This window comes from Varanus komodoensis, unplaced genomic scaffold, assembly GCF_004798865.1.
Source record: "Varanus komodoensis strain SLA01 unplaced genomic scaffold, ASM479886v1 scaffold58, whole genome shotgun sequence".
Taxonomy (NCBI): domain Eukaryota; kingdom Metazoa; phylum Chordata; class Lepidosauria; order Squamata; family Varanidae; genus Varanus; species Varanus komodoensis.
Window position 1 is genome coordinate 30,735 of NW_025336197.1, and position 24,222 is coordinate 54,956.

General features: G+C 39.6%; 1 protein-coding gene across 1 annotated transcript in view; it reads right to left on the reverse strand.

Annotated features, from left to right (window-relative positions):
* RFTN1 (raftlin, lipid raft linker 1) overlaps window positions 1–24,222 on the reverse strand; it is a 97,700-nt gene that overhangs the window by 19,469 nt on the left and 54,009 nt on the right. The window contains exons 5-6 of the mRNA XM_044449362.1: window positions 11,764–12,094; window positions 1,907–2,110 (exon numbers count right to left, since the gene is read on the reverse strand). Of these exons, the coding sequence (XP_044305297.1) occupies window positions 1,907–2,110; window positions 11,764–12,094 (535 nt within the window). The remainder of the gene's footprint in view (window positions 1–1,906; window positions 2,111–11,763; window positions 12,095–24,222) is intronic.

Here is a 24,222-nt window from a genome sequence, read left to right on the forward strand (position 1 = left end):
ATAGTCATCATTGCAGACAGAAAAAATCCTTTTATGAAGGTCACAAGAAATAGAAAAACTAACTTGGTTTACACAGTTTGCTACAATGCTTGGGATAAATGACTTTCCATGGTTTGTTGCTGGATTAACTCTGGGTTGTTCAACTAACAAACAACAGAGGGTTCCTGGATTTACACATCAGAAAACCTAGAGTTGTTAACTGAAAGCAGAGACAGCAAGTGCACGGGAAACAGGGCTTTTCTTATGTTTGACCCTGGAAATTCCAGGGAAGTGAGAAGTTTCTTGTTCTGAGGCACATTCGGCAATACTCTGTAACATCTGTGCTTATGAAACTGTATTTAACTCAAAAGCAAAACAGATACATGCTTGTGCATGCATATAGTTCGTGTAACTCTTCATAAAAGTGAAGTGGACATTAAGAACTTTTAAGGTTCACATAAAGCCAATGGGGAAAAGAAAGCCATGAAGTTATTTTTCAGTTGCTCACTTTTCATGATGTAAGCAATTGCCCAACTGTTATAGATCAGATGCTGTCATGCGCTGAGTGCCTGGAAACACTGGCATTCCCAGACTATCACTAATTTCACAGTAATGTGCATGCTTGGAGTTAGCATTCCAAAAACCCAGAAGCCACCTGGGGGAGTAAGCCAAAAGAGACTACAAAGATTGGCATAGGTAGCGTAGTGAGAGTGCTAATCTCCCTTTCTAAAAATAACTTTTTGCCCTACTTCCTGCCACAGTCGCTGAAGAAAGTAGCAGTGCAGCTAAGAAACTCTGCTCCAAATGTGGCCAGATTTCTGAGAAGTGCTTTGAAATGCTGGTGGCCTGCATGTGTTCACCCAAATCCAATTATTCCTTGCAGGTACACAAGCTCAAGTGGTTCCTCTTAAGTGCCAGTGCTCCCAAAAGCTTGTTGTCCAACATTAGAGCAGCCATACTTGATATGATCAAGGGTCCATCTAGTCTAGCACTCAGCTCATGGTGGATAGCCAACTTTATGTGGCAAACCAACATGTGCAACTTGAGTGAAACACCACCTTCCAGTCATGTTCCCCAGCAACTGGTGTGCTCAGGCATACCAACTCTCTTGCTGCAGGTAGCATATAACTGTCAGGATTAGTAGCCATTGATGGCCTTCATATCTATGAATTTGTCTAATACTCTCTGAAAGCTATTCAAACTGCTGGCCACCACTACTTTGTGTGGTAGCAAATTCCACAGTTTAGTTATGTGCTGAATGAGGAAAATTCTTCTTGGATCTGCCTAGAATCTCCCACCAATCAGCTTCATGGGATTCTTCTTAATGGCAATGCCACCAGCCCCTGGAATGAGGTCAATGTGAAAATCTCCTCACCCTGCACATGCACATGTCTGCCTGGACATGCATACTTACAATTCCAGGGGCTCTGGATTAATGCTTTTATATAGCCAAATTGTATTAAAACCTTTAAAAAGAGCCATTTGCTGTGTGTGCAGTGGTCTCCAGACACCAAAGTAGTTTTACAGGAATTAAATTCAGCAGCTTGAAAATCTGTAAAGCTGCTGCTGCTTCAAAGACTGTTCCTGATTGACACTAACTAATAATTCACACTCAGTATGGCATGCAATTTCAAGGTGTAATTAGCAGAAAAAGATAATATTCCTTTTGCTGAGAACCTATCTGAAAGACAGAAAGCAGAAGCTAGGGAATGAGGTGCTACTTAAGCACATCTGCCTCATTTCTTTGATTTCAGACCTGTTTTACAAAAAGAGTTCCTATCACTTGTAAAATAACCAACAGTCACAAATTTTCCATTCTGAACTACTTTTGTGCATTTCAACAGATGCAGAAAAAAAAGGAATTATCTGTTCCTCATTTAAAGGGATGAAGATAAACCAGGAATAGACTTGCAGAAAAAGTGCGTACCATTTACCATTCCAAGACTGAAGATGGCATTCACCAATGTGCTCCCTTTCCGGAAGTGTTCTGTCATATGTTCCAGCCAATTGGCTTCTAAGCTGCAAATGCTCTGCCCATTACTGATGATTTTCACAGGAATTGTGACAGTGTAGTACTGGCTGGATCTGTGCGAGGTCTTTGCCTTGTTGAAGACAGCGAAGATTTCGGTTTCTAAACAAAAATACAAAGTGCAGAAATAGCTGTAACTGAAAAGGCAGCAAATACAGAGCACTGGCCATGCCTAAGGTATTGACTCATAGATCAACTGCATTCCTGTCCCACCCAATAGATGAATTGGTGAGCATAAAGTACCATAACACGTTAATAAGCTCTATTAGCTGAGTTTTCCCCTGTGCTTAATGAAAACATTACTGGACCATTAACAAAAAATGTTTTTCTTCCTCGCTACGGAATGACCTTAAAAAGAGATGAACTAATAATTTCAACCATTAAACTCTTGCCAGCTGAATCTGCATGACCAAATAAAGGCAGAAACAAGTTTATAAGTCATTCGTTGAACAAAGATCTCATAAATATAGGCAAACTCCCTTCACGACATTTTCTGTGCCATTGCTTTTTTTTCCTATCACCTCTGTTAAATTTGTGCGTGTCTTTTAAGTTCTTCCCCTTCTTAACAATGACTGAGTAAACTGCATTGCGCAGAGAGAGAGAGAGAGAGATCTCCCCTCTATGCATCAATGTTCAGAGTTGATACATTGTTCAAGTAAGGCTTCTCATTTTCTGAACCACAGAAGTGTTCACCTCTGCAGTTGCACAGCTTTGACTAAAAAGAAAATGCTTCAAACATCTTTGCACACATTTGAGGGACATTTTTTTAAAAAAGATGGCTGATCAGTGACAACCCCTTCAGTGTGCCACTTGTACACTTGGGAAGGGCTGATTAAAGATTGTACTCAGTGAACTCCACAAAAGGAGGCAAATGAGCTTTTAAAAAAGCTTACAATTGTGGTCGTAGGAGGGAGACGAGTCAATCCTGCCACAGAACGCCCTGGGATGTTCATAGGAAAGCTGAGAATGCAGTGAGGAACAACCCATGGTGAGACCAATCATCTGTTGTAGGCACTGTAGTTGTTCAGACAATAACAAATCCACCATGGTTTATAGCTGGGGTACATGCACATGCTGTGTGAATGCACTTTGTTACCCATTGCTTTGCCATCTGAATTACTGAGTTGAAATATGCATTTTTCAAGAAAAACACTTGCTGGAACACAGCTAGCTATGCTGTGCAGCATCTCTGCCAGTCGCCTTTTATGGGCATAAAGTGCATATTTTTATGAGAATAGCTGCCATGACAGAAGTAGCACCATTTTTGCTTTGCTAACAGAATCAACTTCAATCTTTTCCCAGGTTCTAGATTCGCTTCTTTTTATTTCGTTTTTGAATCTGAAACCTTTCTGAAACTTCCTTGTTTGGACAGACAAGGGGTACAGAACCTCAAGAGTTCCCCAGAAGCCCATGTCCCCTTTCCCCTTCTTACTGATCATTTGGTGGTTTCCTGACTTTTGTGCATATTTTCCCCAATTCTAAAAGGCTGATTCACCTCACCAAGGCTTAGTTACTGGTATATTTTTAGGCTATGATGGAAAGCATTAGATATTTTGGGTTTTGCCCAACCTGGCTGCTATAATGTGATCTTCAAGGGATTCCCCAAAATGAAATTCAGCCTGTGGACTGAAAGAAAGGTCATGCAACGCACGGTTAGACATTCATGCTGGGGTCTTCAACTTTTTCCATGTGGCATGAGAGACTGAAAAGTTTGTTAGCATGAGATCACTGAAACTCCACTTTTCTCATTTAGTTTGAAGTACAACCTTATCGATGTTCAACTTAACTTATTCATGTGTATTTCTAAATGTATGATCTGCTGCAAATAGCTTTAGTCCTATATGATATTTTACCTTTATAGCTTCCTACCTAAGGAGTTCAACGCAGTGCTAAAACTTTTTCTACTCAACCTTCCTGGAAGGCTGTCAAATACCTAGAACTTCTCCAGCATTGCACAAGAAGAATGTTCTGTTATTAATCAGTAACTGAAAGAACTATTGTGCCTAACTGCACCATATTTTTCCATCTACAGAACCACCTGCATGATCTTCAAAAGGCTGGAATACTGGTAGGAAGCCTTGAGCTCCAGTTTCATAATGGGAAAATTCAGTCACAACAGTTCTATTTAGCTGTTTTTATGCATCTGTATAGAAATAGAGAATGTGGAAAAATGTGGATGTATGCTACACTCTGCCACTATGGGATAATAATCAAGTGAAAAAGGCATCTAAAAGGGGCTAAACTACTGGTACCTCTGTGATAATGCTACACAAAGCAAGGCAGCCAGCTCCCCATGGTTTTCTTTGCTTTTCTTGCCTGTTTCTGTAGCTTTCTTTCTCTCTTTCATCATGTCACCACATTGTTCTTGAAGAACAACCTTGGATTTCCTTAGTTACTTTGAATGTTACTAACCTGACTTTATTAAATAAACTGTCATCATATTTTTCTAGCTTGTGACTGTTCCTTTTCTTCCAGGTCTTGCCTCCTACGAGAATTACATACTTTTAAATTGACAGATACTTTCTGAAACACCTCTCTTTGTAGGACACTATCAACAAACCCTACTTAAGTGGGGAAGGGGAGGGATATGGAAAGAATTATTGGAATTCTGAAGCTGCCACAAGAAGCAAATGATGATTCTTTCAGATAGGCAAAAAAGAGAGAGAGATGCATTAATTAAGGCAAGAACAAAATACTAAAAATACTAACAAGCTGTTCTTAGAAGTCTAAGGGAAAAGGGAAGAAAATATTCTTGCATATTTTGCATAAGCAAGAGGATTTTAAAATGGCACCAGGTTAATTATTTTTTAATTAAAAGCAAAAAAGACTATTTCACTAAGCATGCCTGTTTTAAATACTTTTTAACTATTGCACCGGATTATTCTGCAAAAATCCCACCACCACATAAGCATTTAAACATGTGTTGCAGTAACAACACTAACTCAAGTTAATACTACACAACCAATGTTAATATATCATTTACTTTCAAATAAATACACTTATAAATACACATGCTCATAATATGCTTAAATAAATATGCTTTCAATTAAAATGCTCATAAGCTCTGTCAAAAATGTAGGGTTGAATCCAATCTTGCATAAGCAAATTTCCTCCTGCGTAACAGAAGTTCCCCTAGTTCTCCTTCCCCTTGCAACCCTTCGTGTCCTCACTAAATCTACTACAAAATTGTCTCCCAACGGTTCAAAGCAGATTTGGAGAAGCTGTGCAACTAGGGGCACTCCTAGTATTTAAATGGTCTGGGCATAGGATCACGACACATATTTGCATGCGCTATAATATCAAGCAAATAACTAGAATGTATTTGCATTTTCTCAGTTTTAACACAATGAAGTAAAGAGTGTCTCCAGGTGTCTCTCTTACCACTTTCCAGATTTCCTTCCCCGCAGAGTTAATAATGCAACATAGTCAAACCTCAACATTCCCTTTTTTGAGATTAAGCACTGACCACACAGGTTGGAAGAAAACTACAACTACGTCACATATATTCTCTTCCTTTCCACACAACAATTCCTTCTAATTTTTCCATCCTCCAGCAACTCATGAAATTTTGCTTTTTCACAATTTTCCTCTACCAGTTCCTTGTTAACTGCAAATTCTCATAGGCTCTTTCCTCCCTATAACTTAATGTGTGCCAAGGCTTCAGGATTCAGCAAAGCAGTCTGTTTTAAATACTTGGATTAAGTTATGGAGACAGTACATTTGAGCATGTGCCAAGTATATTTTTCTGGGCAATGAAGCTAGAATCCATGCAAAAGAAAAAAGTACAAATGACTAAACATGCATTGGAACCAGGTTCCTTGAGTAGAATGGGGCTGGCAGTTCATGAAACCTGCAAGACCACATTCATAATCCAAGACTTGTATCTGAGCACCTGTAGAAGATCAAGTTGTAAACCTCCCTGCAAATGTAACATAGGCTGCAATGCTCCTTTCCTGAGACTAATCTCTATTGAACATACTTGGACTTAAAGCTTGACATTCCATTGCTAAATAATGAAAACTGATACACAAATTAGCCCCAGTTCCTTCATCAGCAAATATGTGGAGAAAAACAAACTTGCCTATTTGTATAAAGTCAAATATAGTTCAGAACTTCTTTAATCACCCTGTATGTTAAGAATTCATTATGATGTACTCTGGATAGAATACAGAACTGAAAGGGAGTTCAGGAAAGGAGAAGGAAGGAGATGGAAAGTAGAATGACGACTGGAAATGAAAGGGAATGGATCTCCCAAACCAAGAGGCTCTTACAGAGCTGTAGCAATTTAGAGGAATTTGGGAGGAAGTGGGGAGGCTAGGGAGACCTGTACATACTTTCATTTTATGAGGTGAGATGGCCCAGGGATTTTTTCTAGCTTTCTTAAAAAACTGTAAACTTAATTTAAAACCCTATGCCTGTTGGCAATACCATAAAGCACTTTGTATGCAGCCTCCTTGGCATGCCCTAGAACATGACATCAGCGTGGCAGGGTGGTTAGAGTGTTGGACTGTGGACCTGGAAGATCCAGGGTCTAAGTCTCTGCTCAGCGCACTGTGTAACTTGGGGCCAGTAACTGACTCTCAGACTAACCTAGCTCACAGGGTTGTTGTTGAGAGGATAAAATAGAGCTATATATAATCTGCTTTAGGTTATTCACAAGAGGAAAAAAGGCAAAATGTAAATGCAATGAGATAAATTACCACCACCACCTACTCTTGCCCATCCATTTGATATAATCTGCTGCCTGAAGATACGCAGACATTAAAAGATGGAAGGAAGGGAAGAAGTTTACGGAGGCTAATTAAATTATTTGCTGTACTGGAGCTACTGAGCTTGCACAAAAGCCAATAGTTCACAAAATCTACAAAGTAAACACATGAGGCAGCCTTGTGCTGAGGGTCAAACCACACATTTGAAAATAACATGCTAACAGTTACAATCTTTTGTATACTGGAGAGAATCTGATTTTTCTTGGGAACCCCTCTGTGCTTAGGGAGGTAAAAGTTTAATCCTTTCCTTATAAGTCATGATGTTACTGATAACACCTCCTCACTCCAACACACAATATGGCTTTAAAAGGAACCCTTTCCCTAAATGTGGGTTTTCTCCTAAGCCTGCTAGCTTACTCGTAAAATCAGGGCTAGCAAGGGAAGGACTCCCTCTCTTCCTCACAGAGGGGAGGACTGGAACCCTCCCAACTTGTGAAAGAGGAGTAATAGTATTTTTTGGCTGCAGAAAACAAATAAAAAAGGTTCCGGGGGGTGGGGGGAGAGGAAGACCTTAAGTCAGACTCTCAGCTTACCTAGGGCTGTCCTCTCTGTCAGTAGTTCTTCATGAGATCTTTTAAAATACGAAAGGCTGAACCTCAGACTTCGTGAATTAAAAAATATGTGCACTATGATTGAACTATTCTCTTCTCTCTACTTTCTTTTTACTCAGATTAAGAATAGGTAGAAAGACAACAATCAGGAAACTAAGTAGAAGATTTATCTTCTGCAACTAGGTAGAAGATTATGACCACTCACAATTATAATACCCTCCAATAGCTACAGGGTGACATGATAGTCCACCAAGGGCTATAAGTCAGAGGAGTTTTGGGATAGACCAATGGATTAGAGCATGTTTGATGGACCAAAAGCAGAGGGCAACTATTAGTGGGAAATCATTAGGAGGGTGGCCAGTGACAAATGGGGTGCCCAGCGCTCTGTCCTAGGACAGGATTCTAGGACTGATCCTGTTAAATCTTCTCATCAAATTTGCAGATGATACTAAAATGGGGGCAGTAGACACAACTGAGGAGCAGGTATTCCAGAAGGCTCTGGATAGACTATGGAAGTGAGCAGGGAAAACAGGATGGCATTCAGTTGTGTTGCACAAACCCTTCAATCATGGGTTACACAAATGTTAATCTGTTTTAGGGCAATGTGAGAGTTGTTAATCCTCACATAACTTGTAGGCCCTCGGTTTGCAGAACAAAATGAAGCCATCTCCCCTTATGTTGTTCTTGGAAATCCCTTTAATGCCCCTCAATGCCAGATCTGCAAATTGCTTTGTGCATTCAGGGGCATTTAACAAAAATGTTTAATTTTCATGTGTTTTTTAATGCAACATTCAAAATGTGAAAATGTAAAGATGTAGAAGTGAAATATGAATGTTTTGCACACATGAAAGAAAGAAGTTGAGATCTTGGTTTGGCAAAACTGTCCAACTGCTGAGCCAAGATTTATATAGATCAAGACGATTGCATTATCATTCATAGGAAATTGGATAATGGCTTATTCAGCCAAGAATTTTACAATTCAGCATACACATATTAAACACAAACCCACCATTATTTCAACATCAGCAATTATGCTTTAAATCCTGTTATAAATGGAAACACATTTATATGTTCACAAAGAAGTTAAAATATGCTTGTGGATGGGATATAACATTATGTAATTCATATATAAGACACAGTATCTATAGGGAAGCAAAGACCAGTCAAAGTATGAAAAGGCAGTATGAAACAATCTTCACTGCGAGAACTCATGACTCTGAAAATGCAATATGATGAAGCTCTCATTAACAATTTCAGTATCTCACTTCAGCCAGAAATACCTCTCTGAAAAAAGAAAATTACACAAGAAAAGAAATGAGAAGAACAAGGTTTTCTTATAAAAGATAAGACAGACCATGAAGAAAATGCAGATATTCTTTACCTCTGTGCTCACATGGGAGGAAGAAAAATTAATGCCAAGACTGGAATAAGTTTTCCAGGTTAGGAAAAGGAAGTGGGATGTCACAAAAGGGTAATAAAGACTTTGGATGTACTGTGGGAAAATACTGTGGTACAGTTAAAATGCCTTATTTTCTCATGCACATATATATCATGGAGTAGATCTTCAAATTTGCACACTGTTATGATTACCACCAAATATTAGCAGGTAAGGTGCATTGTGAAGTTAGAATAAAAAGAAAAGGAGTTAATGTCTGAAAGAAACCAAATCAGAAAATATATACTTACTTTAAAGAAACAGTTTTCTACTTTTACTAGTCCCAACTGCCCCCTAGTCTATGGGCTATTGCGCCCTATTGCTCTCGCCTGTAGCCTACTGTTATGACACTTTCAACACAAGCATGTGTGTGCTGGTTCCTCCCTCAATTTCCAGATGCCCCAATTCCTCCTGCTCCTCCCTATTTAATTATGTTTAAATATTTGCATGAATCTTAAATGTGCTCTGGAAGCAAAACAGAATCAACAGGAGTAGTTTAGTCTCTGTTTTAAAAGCTGTGCAAGCAATGCAAATAATTAATGTATCCTAAAGCAACCAAATGGAAAAAGCTGATCATAACTGAAATACATTTGTTAAAATTTGGCTGCTTTCTCACTTTTCAGCTTGGTAAAACTTCCTCTTTTCTTTTTTTTAAGTTTCCTGATTAGTTCATGGGTCTTTTCCTAAGACTCTACAGAAGGAAAAGACAAGTTGTAGTTCTTCAAAAGAGAAAAAAAATCTTTGTTAGGATTTCTTTTTGGTTTTGGTTTTAAAGAGTTAAGGAATTCTTACGGCCAGTTTCAGGTAGAACTCTTATACTTGTGACACATGACCTAAGGTTAATTGTTGCTATCTTGCTTTCTTAGGAAATGCAAGATGCAACAGAGTTCAGATGTCTACCCCTGATAACATGTTTATCTTTCACACAGGCAAAGGGCCTTCCATGCTCCCAAAGCACTACTAACCATGTACACTGGATTTTTACCTAATGTATCATGAATCAGACCTTCAAAGGCAATTTACAAAGTTTAAAACAAGGTCCCTGAAAGCTAGAATCTAGTGCCTGACATTGGATGGCCACTTATGAATTGCCAAAAGAGAGGACAAAAGAAGGCAATTATTTGCATAAATGTTGCAAGTGCTAATTGATATGTAAAAATACAAATTTAGAAATATTATTATGATAAAAATACAGTATACCATAGTGTGGAAGACTGTGACCATGCAACTGTGTGGTTGTCTGCTCAATCTACTGTCTAGATACTAACTAGTGACGAGCAACATTTGCATGGTACTTTCTCTATATACTGGAATTGAACAGTCCTCCAAATAGAGGGCAACTTCAAAAATAGAGTAGTCCTTAGCAGACCTTTAGACAGAGGATTGCTCTATAATAGAGGGCACATGGCCACCCTGGGAAGAATGAAAAATGTAAAATCAGTGTACTGATTGATTTGCTGCTCTCTAGCTTTTGCACAAATCTGCTTAAAAGCAGGAACATGATGATAGGTGATTATAAACAAAAAGAGAGCAAGCTAAAATTCCTGCCACATGGGCTTAGTTAATAAAGTTAAAATATACAATAAAACTTGGGTTGTTCAGGAAACACACTACAAGGATAGAAGCATTATGATACAGTTACGCTGAGGTTACATGGGAGGATAGAACAAAAGGTTTTATATACATATTCTCAAATACCTAGAGTAATATAGAGAAATTACCAAGAATGCATCCTCTCAGGCTACCAAAGGTGAAAGTAAGCTCCATACTGTTGCACAGAAAGGAGTGGAGAGCTGAATAAGTGGTGTTGGTGATGTGGTATTGTTATTATAAAGACAAAATGGTCTGTTTATGAGAGGCCACAGATAAAACAGCTAGCAGGCCCCTTGACAATTACGGTAGTTTTCGAGCTCCATACTATTTTGTACAGAGGAAGGAAAACTATGAGATCGACTGATTCCAAAAAGGAAGCCACAGCCTTGGTTTGGAAGGGCTGAGCAGGGCTGTCAAGGACAGGTCATTTTGGGGGACTTTCATTCATAGGGTTGCCAAGTCAGAGATGACTTGACTGCACGTAACAACAGCATATTATTTTGTACTGAACAATTAAACATTTCACAAAATGGAGTCATGCATAAATACATTATTTCAAAACAGAGAACCATTGATTATTGTAATATATCAAGCTTTAGTTCAAAATTATGAAAATATAGTGGCTAGGGTCAAGCTCTCATGCCTAGCTCTCAATGGAAATACCCTGGTGAAAGGCAAAAAGCAGCCAAAACATGCAGCAAACATAGTGTGGCAATGTTCTTGGTGATGTAATCCTTTCAACTTTAAGGGCTGAACTGGCAGTTCTCAGTGCTCCCTACCTTTTCAACACTTCATTGCGTCTGCAGACACTCCATAAAGGGGAGTGTCCCCCACTTTTCAGAGCACTTACTACAGGTGTATAAATTCCCCCTTCACTTCCCAACATTATATTTATGTATATTTCTGTCAGGAAACCACAATAACCTCTGCAGTAAGTATTCCAAAAAGAAAAAACAAAAGTGGGAGGCTCAGGGTTAAGATCTCTAGAGATTCAGAGAAGTGTTAAAGAGATGGAGGGCGCTGAGAACTGTTGTTCAACACTTTAAATTAAGAGAATTTCATCATTAAGTGATACTGCACTCCCTTTTGGTGACCAGACTTTTGCTGTGCTTTTGCTTTTTACTGGTGCCTTTCCACTGACAGCTAGGCACTTAGTACCTGACAATTTTGATCTGCCAGGATTGAATGACACAAGAACTCACTGTGGGCTGGACATCCCCTGTAGTACTACTGGAAGAACAAACTAGATTACAAAGTATGTTGTACAATTATGCTATGCTCAATGTAAATAAGTGTTAAAACCAATGAGTTTATTATTTTAAAATGTCACATTCACACAGCATACAACAGATAACTCCATCCCAATCCAGGACTGTGCTAACCTTGGGGAATCACCTGCATTCTCACCTTGATGTTGCCCTCCATTTTCTCCAATAGAGCTTAAACTGAGATGTTCCGTAACCTGCCCCTCGCCTCCAGGGTCTTCACTGGGGTCTACATTCTGGTCCACATTTTCTTCCCCTGTTGCTGGGACCTTATATTCATTAGTGCAGTCTGCTTTCTCACGATCCAATGAAACAGAATCCTCAGGCAAGTCTGATGGATTTTTGTCACCTTTTAGTTCTCTGGAGCTGTTGCTGGTAGATATCGCAGCACTGCTGCTCTTGAAGCTCATTTGGGAAACATGCTGAGGAACTATTCCAACAAACCTCAAGCCTCGACTTGCTGCATCTTGAATCTATAAAATTCAAACAGAATTGCATTTTAATTTACAAGTTATTCTTTAGGTATAAGACTGTTTCAAATGAAGCAGGTCAGGTGGATTAGATTTCCTTTTCCCTCCCCAGAATGGCCATGAAAAGACTCATTAGATTTGTTCACTGCATTCCAAGGAAGTAGATGCACTCTTTTAACAAAAGGGAGGGGGAGACAGTTAAATAGGATCACACAGAATGATATGCATAGCTTATACATATGTGGGCATTGTCCCTGGAAATTGGATGTTTCTTCTTTATGAATTTGCTGGACTGGGTTTTTTTCTAGTTAACAGTCTTTAATGCATGAAAAGTAGCATTTTTATTAATCAATATCACAATGCCATTTTTCTTAGATTTTGAGGCTATCCCCAATGTCTTTTGCACCTGTTTTTCTAGTTATTACCTTTTTAAAATGGAAGGATTGCAAAATATGCTTTCTATCACAAAACTCAGGAAGACAATCTCAACTGCCACAACAGGACTGGAAAAACGTATTAATATTTACTTTTACCAGAATGATAGAGGGGGGAAAAAGCTGCTGAAATGTCTTAGATTGCCTTTGGAGACAACTTCTTGTTTCCAAAAGTTTCTCTAAACAGCTAAAACAGGGATACAGAACTAAATTGGGTTGTGGAGCCAAATTGCTCCTCCAGAGTATATGGATCATACATCAATAGGCGTATGCTCACTAATGCTGTTTCTCTGCCTCCCTCCGCCCCCCAACTTTATCTTTCTCCTTGATGAGAGAGGAACTGAGTGCCATGCTGGGGCACACATTCAGCTCATACTGGGAGGAGCATAGGGGCAGTGCATTCTGCATAAAGTCACACAGCCAGCACCAGAAACAGTGGCTAGTCTTCCCAGCATTGGCTGAATCTCTGGCTTTGCTGGACTTTATAAAATCTATGGCAACAAGCATTGTCTTTTTTTTTTTTCCTTTGACTATGAAAGAAATTGACAGGCCGATTGCCCAGCCAATTTTGGAGGCCAAAAGAACATCTCCTGGCTATTCTGTGATCCAATACACCCACAGAAAAGGGAAGTGTAAGATTGTTCTTTGTTACATTCTGCATTCATGCTTCATCACTGTATTCAATAAACTATGGATCATTTTGACCCAGGTTTCATTTCTTCCTAAGTATTCTCAAATTTAAAGTGAGGTACATCTTGGTTTGACCAGGCCCCTGAAGTTAAAACAGATGACAAGCCTGAACTTTGGTACTATATAAAAATATGATTAGTTGTCTGTTCCTCTGTCTACACCAGGTAAATTCACTGCTGCAAGAAAAAGCAATACAGCTGGACTGCCACACTTGCTAAAAACAATCCCATTATATAAAAATAAAAAAGCAGTATTAGACAAGTTTTCTCCTTTATACCAGGTACACACAGTACCATCATCTCCAATATTAGAGGTCAAAATAATTATAGAGTTCTTTAAAATGCAAAGAAGATGGAATCAATTACCTATATGAGCTACATGTTGACAGAGAAAGGAAGAAAGAGAAGCAGTCATTTTATTCAACCTTTTTTTTTAGAACAGAGGAAACCTCATTGTATTATTCCCAAATGGTATGAATCATCCCGATAGCTGTACTACTGTTCTGAATATATACACAACACCTGGATGACAAAAAGCAGCTTCCTCTTTCACACTATTGTAATAATTTATGAGCTAAACTGTGTGATAGAAGGAATTAAAGTTTGCTTCCCCAGGAAAGCAAGAGAAAGCTGTACAGTCACAATTGCAGGATTTTGGAATCAGAAATGCAATTTGCTGATAACACGCCAATATACAACACCCTGGTAAAAGCTCTTACTGAAGTAAAGATAGTGTTTCAAAGATTTAGATTAAAGGAGGAAAGTGTTTAATCGGGCTGCTGTACCATTAAAATTGCTATACTCTTTTGCATTTAGTGTTAGTGCTGGACCATAAGTATAGCATGAGCTATAGGGAAGAATCAGGACCAAGAGCAAAGTTAAGGAACAAGATGGGAACCAGGGCCAAGGAAACAATTAGTAGGAATAACAGATAACTAAAACTAGACAAATTTACCCATCCTTACCAACCGGACATTTGCCCCACCAAGAGCAAAGTAGAAATTAACATTAACATAGAGTAATCTAGAAATTGCAACTGAGGACAAGGCCAAACATTAGGATCAGAATATACATGGGAATGCATCAGAGCTCAGTTGCTCTGGTAAGGCTAATTCATACAGGAAGTCCTTTTGGAATGAGATTGGTCCAATAACAGTTGGTGGGGCCATTCTTGACCTCATGGATTTAATTCCAATTGGCATTTTCATGGTTCATCAGCTGCACACAAAACTGAAAGCAGTCAGTCTGAGTCCCCACAGCTTCTGATAATTAGTTGACCTGAGTAACAAAAATGTAACTAGTATTATGAACTGATAAAACACACTCAACTGACAGACCAGCTGACACTGCAATTTTTTAGGATCAACTACCACCACCTTTTAATTTCCTGGTTTCCCAAAGTTTATAAACATTTTCTTGTTCAGGGAAGAGATCGTAAGAAGTAGCCATTTGGACTATGGAAGCAGAGGTGTGAGGTTATGATAAGCAGCAATTTCCAGATATTGAGTCTAACATAAACAAGCCTTGCCTGTCTTGGCTTATATTTCGCTTTATTCTCTCAAACAGCAGTAGTAGGGATAAATTAATTCTGTTTTGTACTACTCGCACTGCAAATGCAATCGAGAGTAAGCATCTCCTGTTTCACTTTGGTGCAGCATGTGCACATAAAAGGACAAAGCATTCTGCAGAAGACACTATTCCAGTAAACTACTATTGATGCACTTGTGGTATATCAGGATTAATGTGATAGGCCAGGTAACTAACACTTTCCAATAACACTTTACGACCTCATCTGCTACCTTGGAATCACAGAAGCAGAAAGCAAAAGTAGCAATTTCTGAAATTAGTATCAACACCTCCCACCCCCAGAATGATACAAATAATTTGCAATGCATTCATTATTTGACAGTGATGAAATCTTATTCATGTTTGAATGCTAATCAAAATTGCATTTGCATAGAAACATGTCAGTCCTCCTGTACAAATAGAATTTCATTTGGACTAGCATAGTACAGCAATTAAAAGCATGAGTTGGAAGATCCCAATTAACATCTAAGCTCAGATATCGGCTCACTGTAGGCAAGTCAGCACATTTAAGAATCAATTCCTATTCCCACGTATAATATGGAAGCAAGCTATTCGACAATATTAGGATTGTTATAAGACACTTTGAACTTTAAAACTACTAGCACTACTATGATGATGATGATTACTTAACAGCTGCACTTGAAGACAAATAACATACACTGCAAAGGTATAAAAATGCTAATCTCAAAACACTTGTAGTTGCACCACTCCTATTGCACTGCTTTAGAGCAACACCCATTGGCCCTGAATTGGTGTGATGGATCAGTTTTCCTGCCTCCTGGGTCCCTTTCTTCATCCATGCTGCAGAAAATTCTGAGGTCCAGCTATAGCCTCAAGTAAACAGCACACACCCTAGCATGACCTCAACACCACCCTACAGCTGCAAATTTTTGGAAAAGGTTGATTAAGTCATCGCCCTTAGCATTGTAGATAAGGCACTGAACTTCAAGAAGGAAGAACTAATATCAAATCCCTGCTCAGTCACAAAGCCCACACTGGGTTGCCTAAGACAACTGCCCCTCTTTCTGACCTACTGTACAGAGTAGTAGTTGTGAGAGTAAAACAGGACAGCCCCTGTATATGTTGCCCCAAGAGCCGTCAAGGAAATGTTTGTGACAGCTTATCCACAGTTATCAGTCTTACCAAGTCCCCTGCTCCCAAAGTTTCACAGAACACACATTATAAAACTAGGTTAATAATTTATCAAGAGAATCACAACAGAGACTGGGGATAAGGTTTTCCTTACTTGTGCTGCCAAGGGAAACCCCAGGGTTTTCTTCACTACTATGGAAGACCCTTTTCTTTTCCCTGATCTATTATCAAAGATGAGTGCTAGCAAAGGAAACCTTTCCCTTATCTCTGATCATTGGGACAGAGTTGCTATTGCTCCAGAGGCATCACCACAAACAAATCCAGATGTAGTTGGTAAGTTATCCTCCTAAAGTATGAATTCATTATTTTTTATTTTTAATGAGAAACTATTTATGAGAGAAGATTGATATTCATTCCCCTGTCATTGCAAGCCAGACTATACCACGTGTTTCATATTAAGCTATAAGTTTTAAAGACATTTTGAACAAATAAATTAACTGGGGTAAAGCCACAGGGAGATCAAATGATGTCACAGTTCATTGGATGTTGGCGTTTAGTGCAAGTTCTCTAAACTGTACAGAGATACATCACATAGTATGCTGGCACTCTTACGCAGTTCACAGCACTCTGCCATCCAAAAAGAGAAAAACAGATTCTATTTCCATATTGTCATGAAACTTCAGAATTCGTTCATTTTGAACCAAAATAAACACAGTTCTTGCTGACTAGAAACAAGTTTTCTAAAATAACTGTAAATGTTACAGGCCTGCACTGTACTTGGCCAAATAGTATTTATTTATTTTTTATTTAAAACTTTTATATGCCGTCACCACATGTGAGCATCTCAGGATGGCTCACAAACATACAATTAAAACAATAAAACAATAACAAATTCCATAAAAAATTATATAAAAACAAAAAAGCGACTGTTAATGATAAAATATTAATTTTTAAAATAGCAATTAAATAAAAAGGTATTAACCTCATGCCGAAAAGAATATAAACTAGGCACCAGGCACACCTCTCCTGGGAGCGCATTCCATAATCTGGGCACCACCGCAGAGAAGGCCCTGCTCTGGGTAGTTTTTCTTTTTATCTCCTTTAAAGAGCAAAGCCTCTCCCACAGATTTTAAGGGGCATGAGGGCATGTAAAGGAAGAGGCACTCCTTCAGGTATCCTGGTCCCAAGCTGTTCAAGGCTTTATAGGTTAAAACCAGCACCTTGAATTAGGCCTGGACTTCAACTGGAAGCCAGTGTAGCTGGTAGAGGACCGGCGTTATGAGAATAACGACCAGTCCCCATCAGCAACCTGGCAGCTCTGTTCTGTACCAGCTGAAGCATCCGGACCATTTTCAAGGGCAGCCCCACATAGAGTACATTACAGTAATCCAACCAGGAGGTTACTAGAGCATGAATCACCACTGCTAGGCAGTGCTTGTCTAGGTAAGGGCGTGGCCGGTGGATCAGCCGAAGCTGTCGGAAAGTGCTCCTTGTCACCGCCACCACCTGGGATTCCAGTGACAGCTCTGGGTCAAGCAGTACTCCCAAGCTGCAGACCCTGTCCTTTAGAGGGAGTGCTACCCCGTCCAGGACAAGGTCAAAATCACTTACCTGAAACAGCGATCTGCCCACCAAGCGGACTTCCCTCTTATCTGGATTGAGGCTCAGTTTATTGGCCCTCATCCAGCACATTACCTTGGCCAAGCACTGGTTCAGCACAGCCACTGCCTCACCTGGAGTAGATGTAAATGAGAAGTAGAGCTGGGTGTCATCAGCATACTGGTGACACCACAGCCCAAACCTCCTAATGATCTCTCCCAGCAGTTTCCTGTAGATGTTGGAAAGCGTGGGGGACAAAATAGAGCCCTGCAAAACCCCATGGCACAACTGCCACAGCGCAGAGCTATAGTCCCCCAGCACCACCTTCTGAAGTTGGTCAGCCTGGCAGGAGTGGAACCACTCCTATTCCTAAATCCATCCAGTCTATCCAGAAGGATACCATGATTGATGGTATCGAAAGCCGCCGAGAGGTCCAGGAGAACCAACAGGGATGCACTCCCCGTCCCTCTCCCTGCACAGGTCATTGTACAGGGTGACCAAGGCAGATTCAGTGCTATAACCAGGTCTGAGACTAAATGGGTCCAGATAATCCATTTCATCCAAGAGTGTCTGGAGTTGTCCCGCCACCACTTGCTCTAACACCTTGCCCAGAAACGGGATGTTGGCCACCAGTCTAAAATTGACAGCCACCTCTGGGTTCAGGGATGCCTTCTTCAGGATAGGCTGGATCACCACCTCCTTCAAGGGGGTAGGGACCCGGCCCTCCCTCAGTGAGGCGTTGACTACCTCCCAGATCCAGGGACCAATCCCATAACTGGCTTCTTTAAGTTGTCAAGAGGGGCAAGGGTCCAAGAGACAGGTGGTGGGATGCACCATTCCAAGCACCTTGTCCACGTCATCAGGCCGCAATAATTCAAACTCAGTCAATAATGATGGATCAGATGGCGCTCTGGATTCAAATCAACTGTGGAGTCCAGATCGCAGTGAATCTGAGTGACTTTTTCCCTAAAGTGCTGGGCAAAGTCGTCACAGAGGGCTGCCAAAGATGCAACTGCTTCCTTCTCCTGGCCAGAATATATCAGGCCTCGCACCACATGGAAAAGCTCCACTGGACAGCACTGTGAGGAAGCAATGGAAGCGGAGAAGAACTGCCTCTTCACCGCCCTCACCGCCACAGCATAGGCACGATAATGTGCATGTAATTGTGTTCAGTCAGATTCATCCCGAGATTTCCTCCCCCCGCTCTAGTTGTCTCCCAGTCCACTTCATCGCCCGCAACTCAGGCGTATACCATGGTGCCAAGCGGGCTCTGCTAGGCAGGAGAGGACACTTAGGAGTGATCGTGTCGATTGCCCTGGTCATCTCCCTATTTCATGAGTCAACCAGGACATCAACAGGTGCGCCAGTTTTATCTGCCGGAAAATCCCCCAGAGCCCTCAGGAATCCATCTGGATCCATCCGGCTCCAGGGGCAGACCATCCTAATAGGGCCCCCACCCTTCCGGAGAGAGAGCTCAGACCCGAGCTCAAACCTCATGAGGAAGTGGTCTGACCATGTCAGAGGAGTTAAGATCACGTTTCTCATTTCCAGGCCACCCTCTTCCCGCCCCAAGAGGGATTTAGCCATTGACTTATCCCACTGAAATTCAGTGAATTACCATGACACATAGAACGTCCAGATTCAGAAGCATTATGCTTCTCTACAAAGCACCTCTTTTTTTGATGTTGTCTTTTTGTTGAATTACAGCTTTTTAAAAGATGTAAATCCAAATAACATTTCAAACTCCCAAACTGACTCTATTAAATATCAACCAATTTACTTGAACAGTTAATGGGATTAAATACAACTTTAAAGGAACCGACTTGCTCATACAATAGGACTTCCTCTTGCCCCCTACAATTCCCTAAATTCCCAGGAGGTATACATGAGGATCTGAGCTGATCTGGAATGGGATACCAACAGTTAAGCTTTAACAAAGTAAGGCATTTCCCCAAGCTGTTGGATTTCATGGTGAAGCAAGAGCTACTTTAGCAGGTCAACTGAAGCATCTAAATTTTTCAGACACAATTTTCAGAATCTTAATGGCGTACTGTATAACCCTGTGGTCCACCAAAACTTGTTTTGCATTCTGGATTTAGGAGGAATGTGTCCTATTCACACACTTGGTTCCAAACAATGGTTGGAATAAAGAAGTAGGTTTGGCAAGGTAAAATGCACTATGTTTCCAATCTGGAAAACATTCCAAACTTGTATGCCTTTCTGAGTCAATCACCAAACTAAACATGGCAAGAGATAGTCTCATATTATCACATTGCTAAGTGATAAACAGTACAGCATGAAAAGAAGAAAGGACACCTAAATCCTCAAGACACAGAATGGATTAATGTATAATTATTTTAACAGTATTATTTTTTTCTTTGGCTTCATATTCAGGTACCTTTAATTCACTGAATCCAAACAAAAGCTTATAAATTCCTTGATTCTTCTGCTTCAGATATGTAACAAAATGCCAATCTAGTCTAAGTAATTATTTGACTGTACTACACATGCTTCATGTAAGTATATGCAAGTCAAAAAAATTTCAGGGAATAAAGTAAACAAAGCAAAACATGGGGATTATGATTTTACAGTGCTAAATAAAATACACAAATCCTATTTGCTGGGTTAAGTTATATCAAGGAAAGCCACCATGGTTAGCAGCGGACTCAATTGCATATTTAAGCAAAGCAGTGACCACTTAGTGACACAGTTTCACCAATATCCACCCCACCAAAACAGGTCTATTTCATGGGGACTAAGTACCACTGCATGTTTCAAAAACATTCCATGGGAAACTTCTGTCACAAGTTGATCATTTGATGTAACATACAGCTGGGGAATACATGGCCAGCACTTTCTATCAGCTGTAGCTAGTATAGCAAATTATGAGGACTGATGGGAGCTTCTATCCCACAATATATGGATGGCTATACATTCTCCATCTCTTAAACAAATGATTCAGTTTCTCAGCTCAGCATAACACACAACACATGACCAGTCTCACATTCTAAGCCTCAATTTCTTATTTCTATAATTGAAATAAAGCATCAACTCACATCAAGAATAATAAAGTTTGGACATTCAGCCTCAACTGTAAAATGGTAATTAGTGTGACTTTCTACAGCTTGCCCCCCTTTAAGCTAGGTAAACCATCAACAATACTAACCTTAGAGAAATTGTGGCAACATGGAATTGATGCATTAATGCAGATCATGTCACAGTGGCAATTCCTGGGTTATTTCACCTAGGAATTGCAGGACTGAGTGAAGTATGCTAGTTGCATGCTTATCATTTCTGCTTTTAATTAACAACCCATGAATTCCCCATTCTTGGTGTTTTTCATTACTTAAAGAAACCTAGACATTTGGGGTGGTTTATAGTGCAATTGTTGCATTAATTCTGGGTTGTTTAACTCATGAACAATATAAACCAGGAATTGGGTGGTCCAGGATTTTGGATCAAAAGTGTTAATGACAAGCACATAGCTCATTCACTCCTTATGTCTACATAATTTTGGGTTTAACAACCCAGGAAATGCTGCAGAGATATGCATCCCAGGTCAGTGGCTCTCCAGGGTTTTAGACAGGAGGGTTATCAACACCCCTGCCAACCCTTTCTGGAGATGCTGAAGATTGAACTTGGTACCTTTGTATGAAAATACTCTACCCACTGCCCTGCAGCAACTCCTAAAATGAGGAGGAAAAGCCCCTAGTAGTGATTTAGGTTCTGGATCAGAAGCTATGTCATCTCCTGTAAACAGGACAGGGGCAAGCTTAGAAAAGCACTCTTTGTTATGCCTGTGGGAATGGCTTCAGTTGAGAAAATAGCAAATACCTTGCTTTCCCATCAAGTTTGATAGGCCTTTAGACTAAGCGAGAGATATAAGCAGCACTTGCTGCTGCTAATAGCATACTAACATTCAATTAAAGTTCTGTCTATCACTCCCAGATGTTATTTGCACATTCTCTGAATATCTCTAATATAGTTACAAACCATTTTCAAAATCTCAGATGAAATTCTAGAGCAAGATAAAAACTGCTTTGTTTTAAAATGGTAAATAGAGGTGAAAATACCTGTATATTACACTGCAATCTAATATTAAAATGTAAAACTAATAGATAAATGGGTTTTGGAGTTTAAGAAACTGGTTGCTTAGGTCACATCCTAATTCAGTTTACAGCTGCATTCACTCCCCAAGCAGGCTAACCAAATGTAGATCTCATGCAGTATCAGAACACAAGCAGTGTTGAGCAGAATAATGAACACTGAAATCTGTGCCCAGATTTTGTTAACTGTTCACAGACAGATGTTGTTTCTTATCTATGTTAGCATGTATGTTACACTTATTACTTCAGATATCTCCCACAAGTTCAAGACAGGACTCTACCGAACACCAAATAAATGCAGCAGAATAATTTAATAAAATGAAGACCAATATTTTGGTTAAGGATTTTCAGCTCACAGATGAGTGTTCCAAACTTGTCTTAACTATTTTGACGCCAGGAAGTGGATTTTCTTGGCTTCCATCCAGAGCAAACCCAGTGCTACCAGTATACACTAATTCAATCCAGCCTGCAGTTTTTCAAATCGACTTGGAGAGTTCACAAACTAATCGTTAGAGCAAAGTGGTTACTTTACCAATGCTTTAAAGATAGAATTGGGATATAGTTTATGCTACAATAATGTTAACAGCAACAAACTTCTGTTGAAAAAAAAAATCAGTATTTTAAGCAAGGACAACTTTTTATGCTCTGGTAGACACTTTTTAAAAAATGCAGCCCAGCTTCTCCTGTAGCTATCCATAATGAAGTTAGTTTACCTGCCTCACCCCAAAAAAAGCACTCAAAAATACACAACCTTTGACTATGTATGGATGGGGGTATATGTAGAGCCTAAGGAAAGAATATACTTCCTGAAAAATTCACTTATTAGAATTAACCTATGGAAGTTATCCTTTGGTTTTCCAGAGAGAATATATAAGCAATTTTTATATAAAATACACACAAAGTGTTATTTTTCCATGTAAGAGAAGCAAGACAAACTTTTTAAATCATTAACTTGATTCAAATTTAGGGTACAATCCAACACAAATCCTACTTAGTTTAGACACACTGAGCTTAAGTTAACAATGACAAATTTATTTCCCATTCATTTCAATAAGTCTGCTCTAGGTAGTTCTTCTATTTGATTTAATCCTTATTGGGTAAAGAATTTTTCAGGGCCAAACTCAGCTTTGGGCTTTTAGTTGATCGTTCTGATTGTTCCACTGGCTAGCTGTGGATTGCGCTTTCTTGAAAAGCTGTGTCCACTATTAAATTCTGTTTTTTATTATGATCCTTAGTGGTACAATGCTCTATAGACAATGGAGAACCTTCAAATTCATGAACATGAATATAATCTGAAAAGTTTATATATAGTCAAAAACTGATATGAAAATGTGACTCAGTTACTTAAACATCCCAACAGTACCATTCATTATTATTTATCTGTAGCCATTTGTCAGCAGCACAGAAGCCTCCCATCATCTGTCACTTTTTAAAAATAAGGTTCATTAGTGAAGAGACACATTTAAATTTGAAAAGCATGTTTTGGGCCTTCCCTGACATTTTCCATAAGTCTAATAACAACTATTTGGCTCTGAGAATCTGATGCAAGCATATGATGGAACATTTTAATTGGATTCTGGTATTCTTTTGTTAATCGTTTTTATCTGTTATACATTTTTGCATGTTAAATGTTTTATAGTCTTGTAATTTTAGGGTTTTCATTTGTTGTGAACTGCCCAGAAAGCTTTGGCTATCCTATCTGGTGGTGTAGAAAATAAAGGAAATGAGCTATCAACCTCTTGTAGGTATCGCTATTACATTATCATTGCATTGTATTTACATCCCACATTTTTTTCCTCTTGTGAGGAAAGAACCCAAGATGTTTTACACAGCTCCATTTTAGCCTCACCACAAAAACCATGCAAGTAAAGTTGGACTTAGAGTCTGGGATTGACCCAAAGTCACCCAGTGAGTGCCATGGATGACCAGAATCTAGGTTGTCCATTCCCACTTAATCACAGCACCAACTGGCCATCAGATGGCATTTGTATACTATCCTCCTATACAGAAGACTTAAGACACAATAGACACAATCCAATGCAGATAAGGAATATAGAGGTAAAGGTTGCCTTGTTCTGTGAAGTGGCTAAACAGGCACTTTTGGCCATCCAAGTGAAATACATCTGAAGGAGATGGAAGGAGGCTTCAGGACTGCTAGGATATGTTGAATCATGGCAGCATGGGCCTCCTCCCTGCCTACCAGTATGCCAACTAAATCACTTCCTCCAAGGTTGCTTTTACAACCTCAGAGAAGCACATGACTATGGCTCTTTTTATACCAGGTGTAGTTTTTTTTAATACCAACTGCAGAGGGAGAATCTGCACACAGACCCTTAGTTCCAATGTTGCAACCATTTGCCAGCCTTGGAAATGGGAATCCATTTGGGAAACTCTACAGCCATGTAGATGGTGTCTTTGATAGTGAGAGCATTCCACAGTAGGTGGAATGCTGAAAAGGCTTTCTCCTTTGTTGCTATCCTCTTGCATTTGTGGTAGGTCTCAGATAATGATTGTAGTATATGGGTAGGTTTTTATCAGGACATATCCCCCATTACAGATATTGCAATCATGAGCCATATAAGGTTTTATAAGTTAAAAACAGTTCCTTGGTTCGAGCTTGGAAA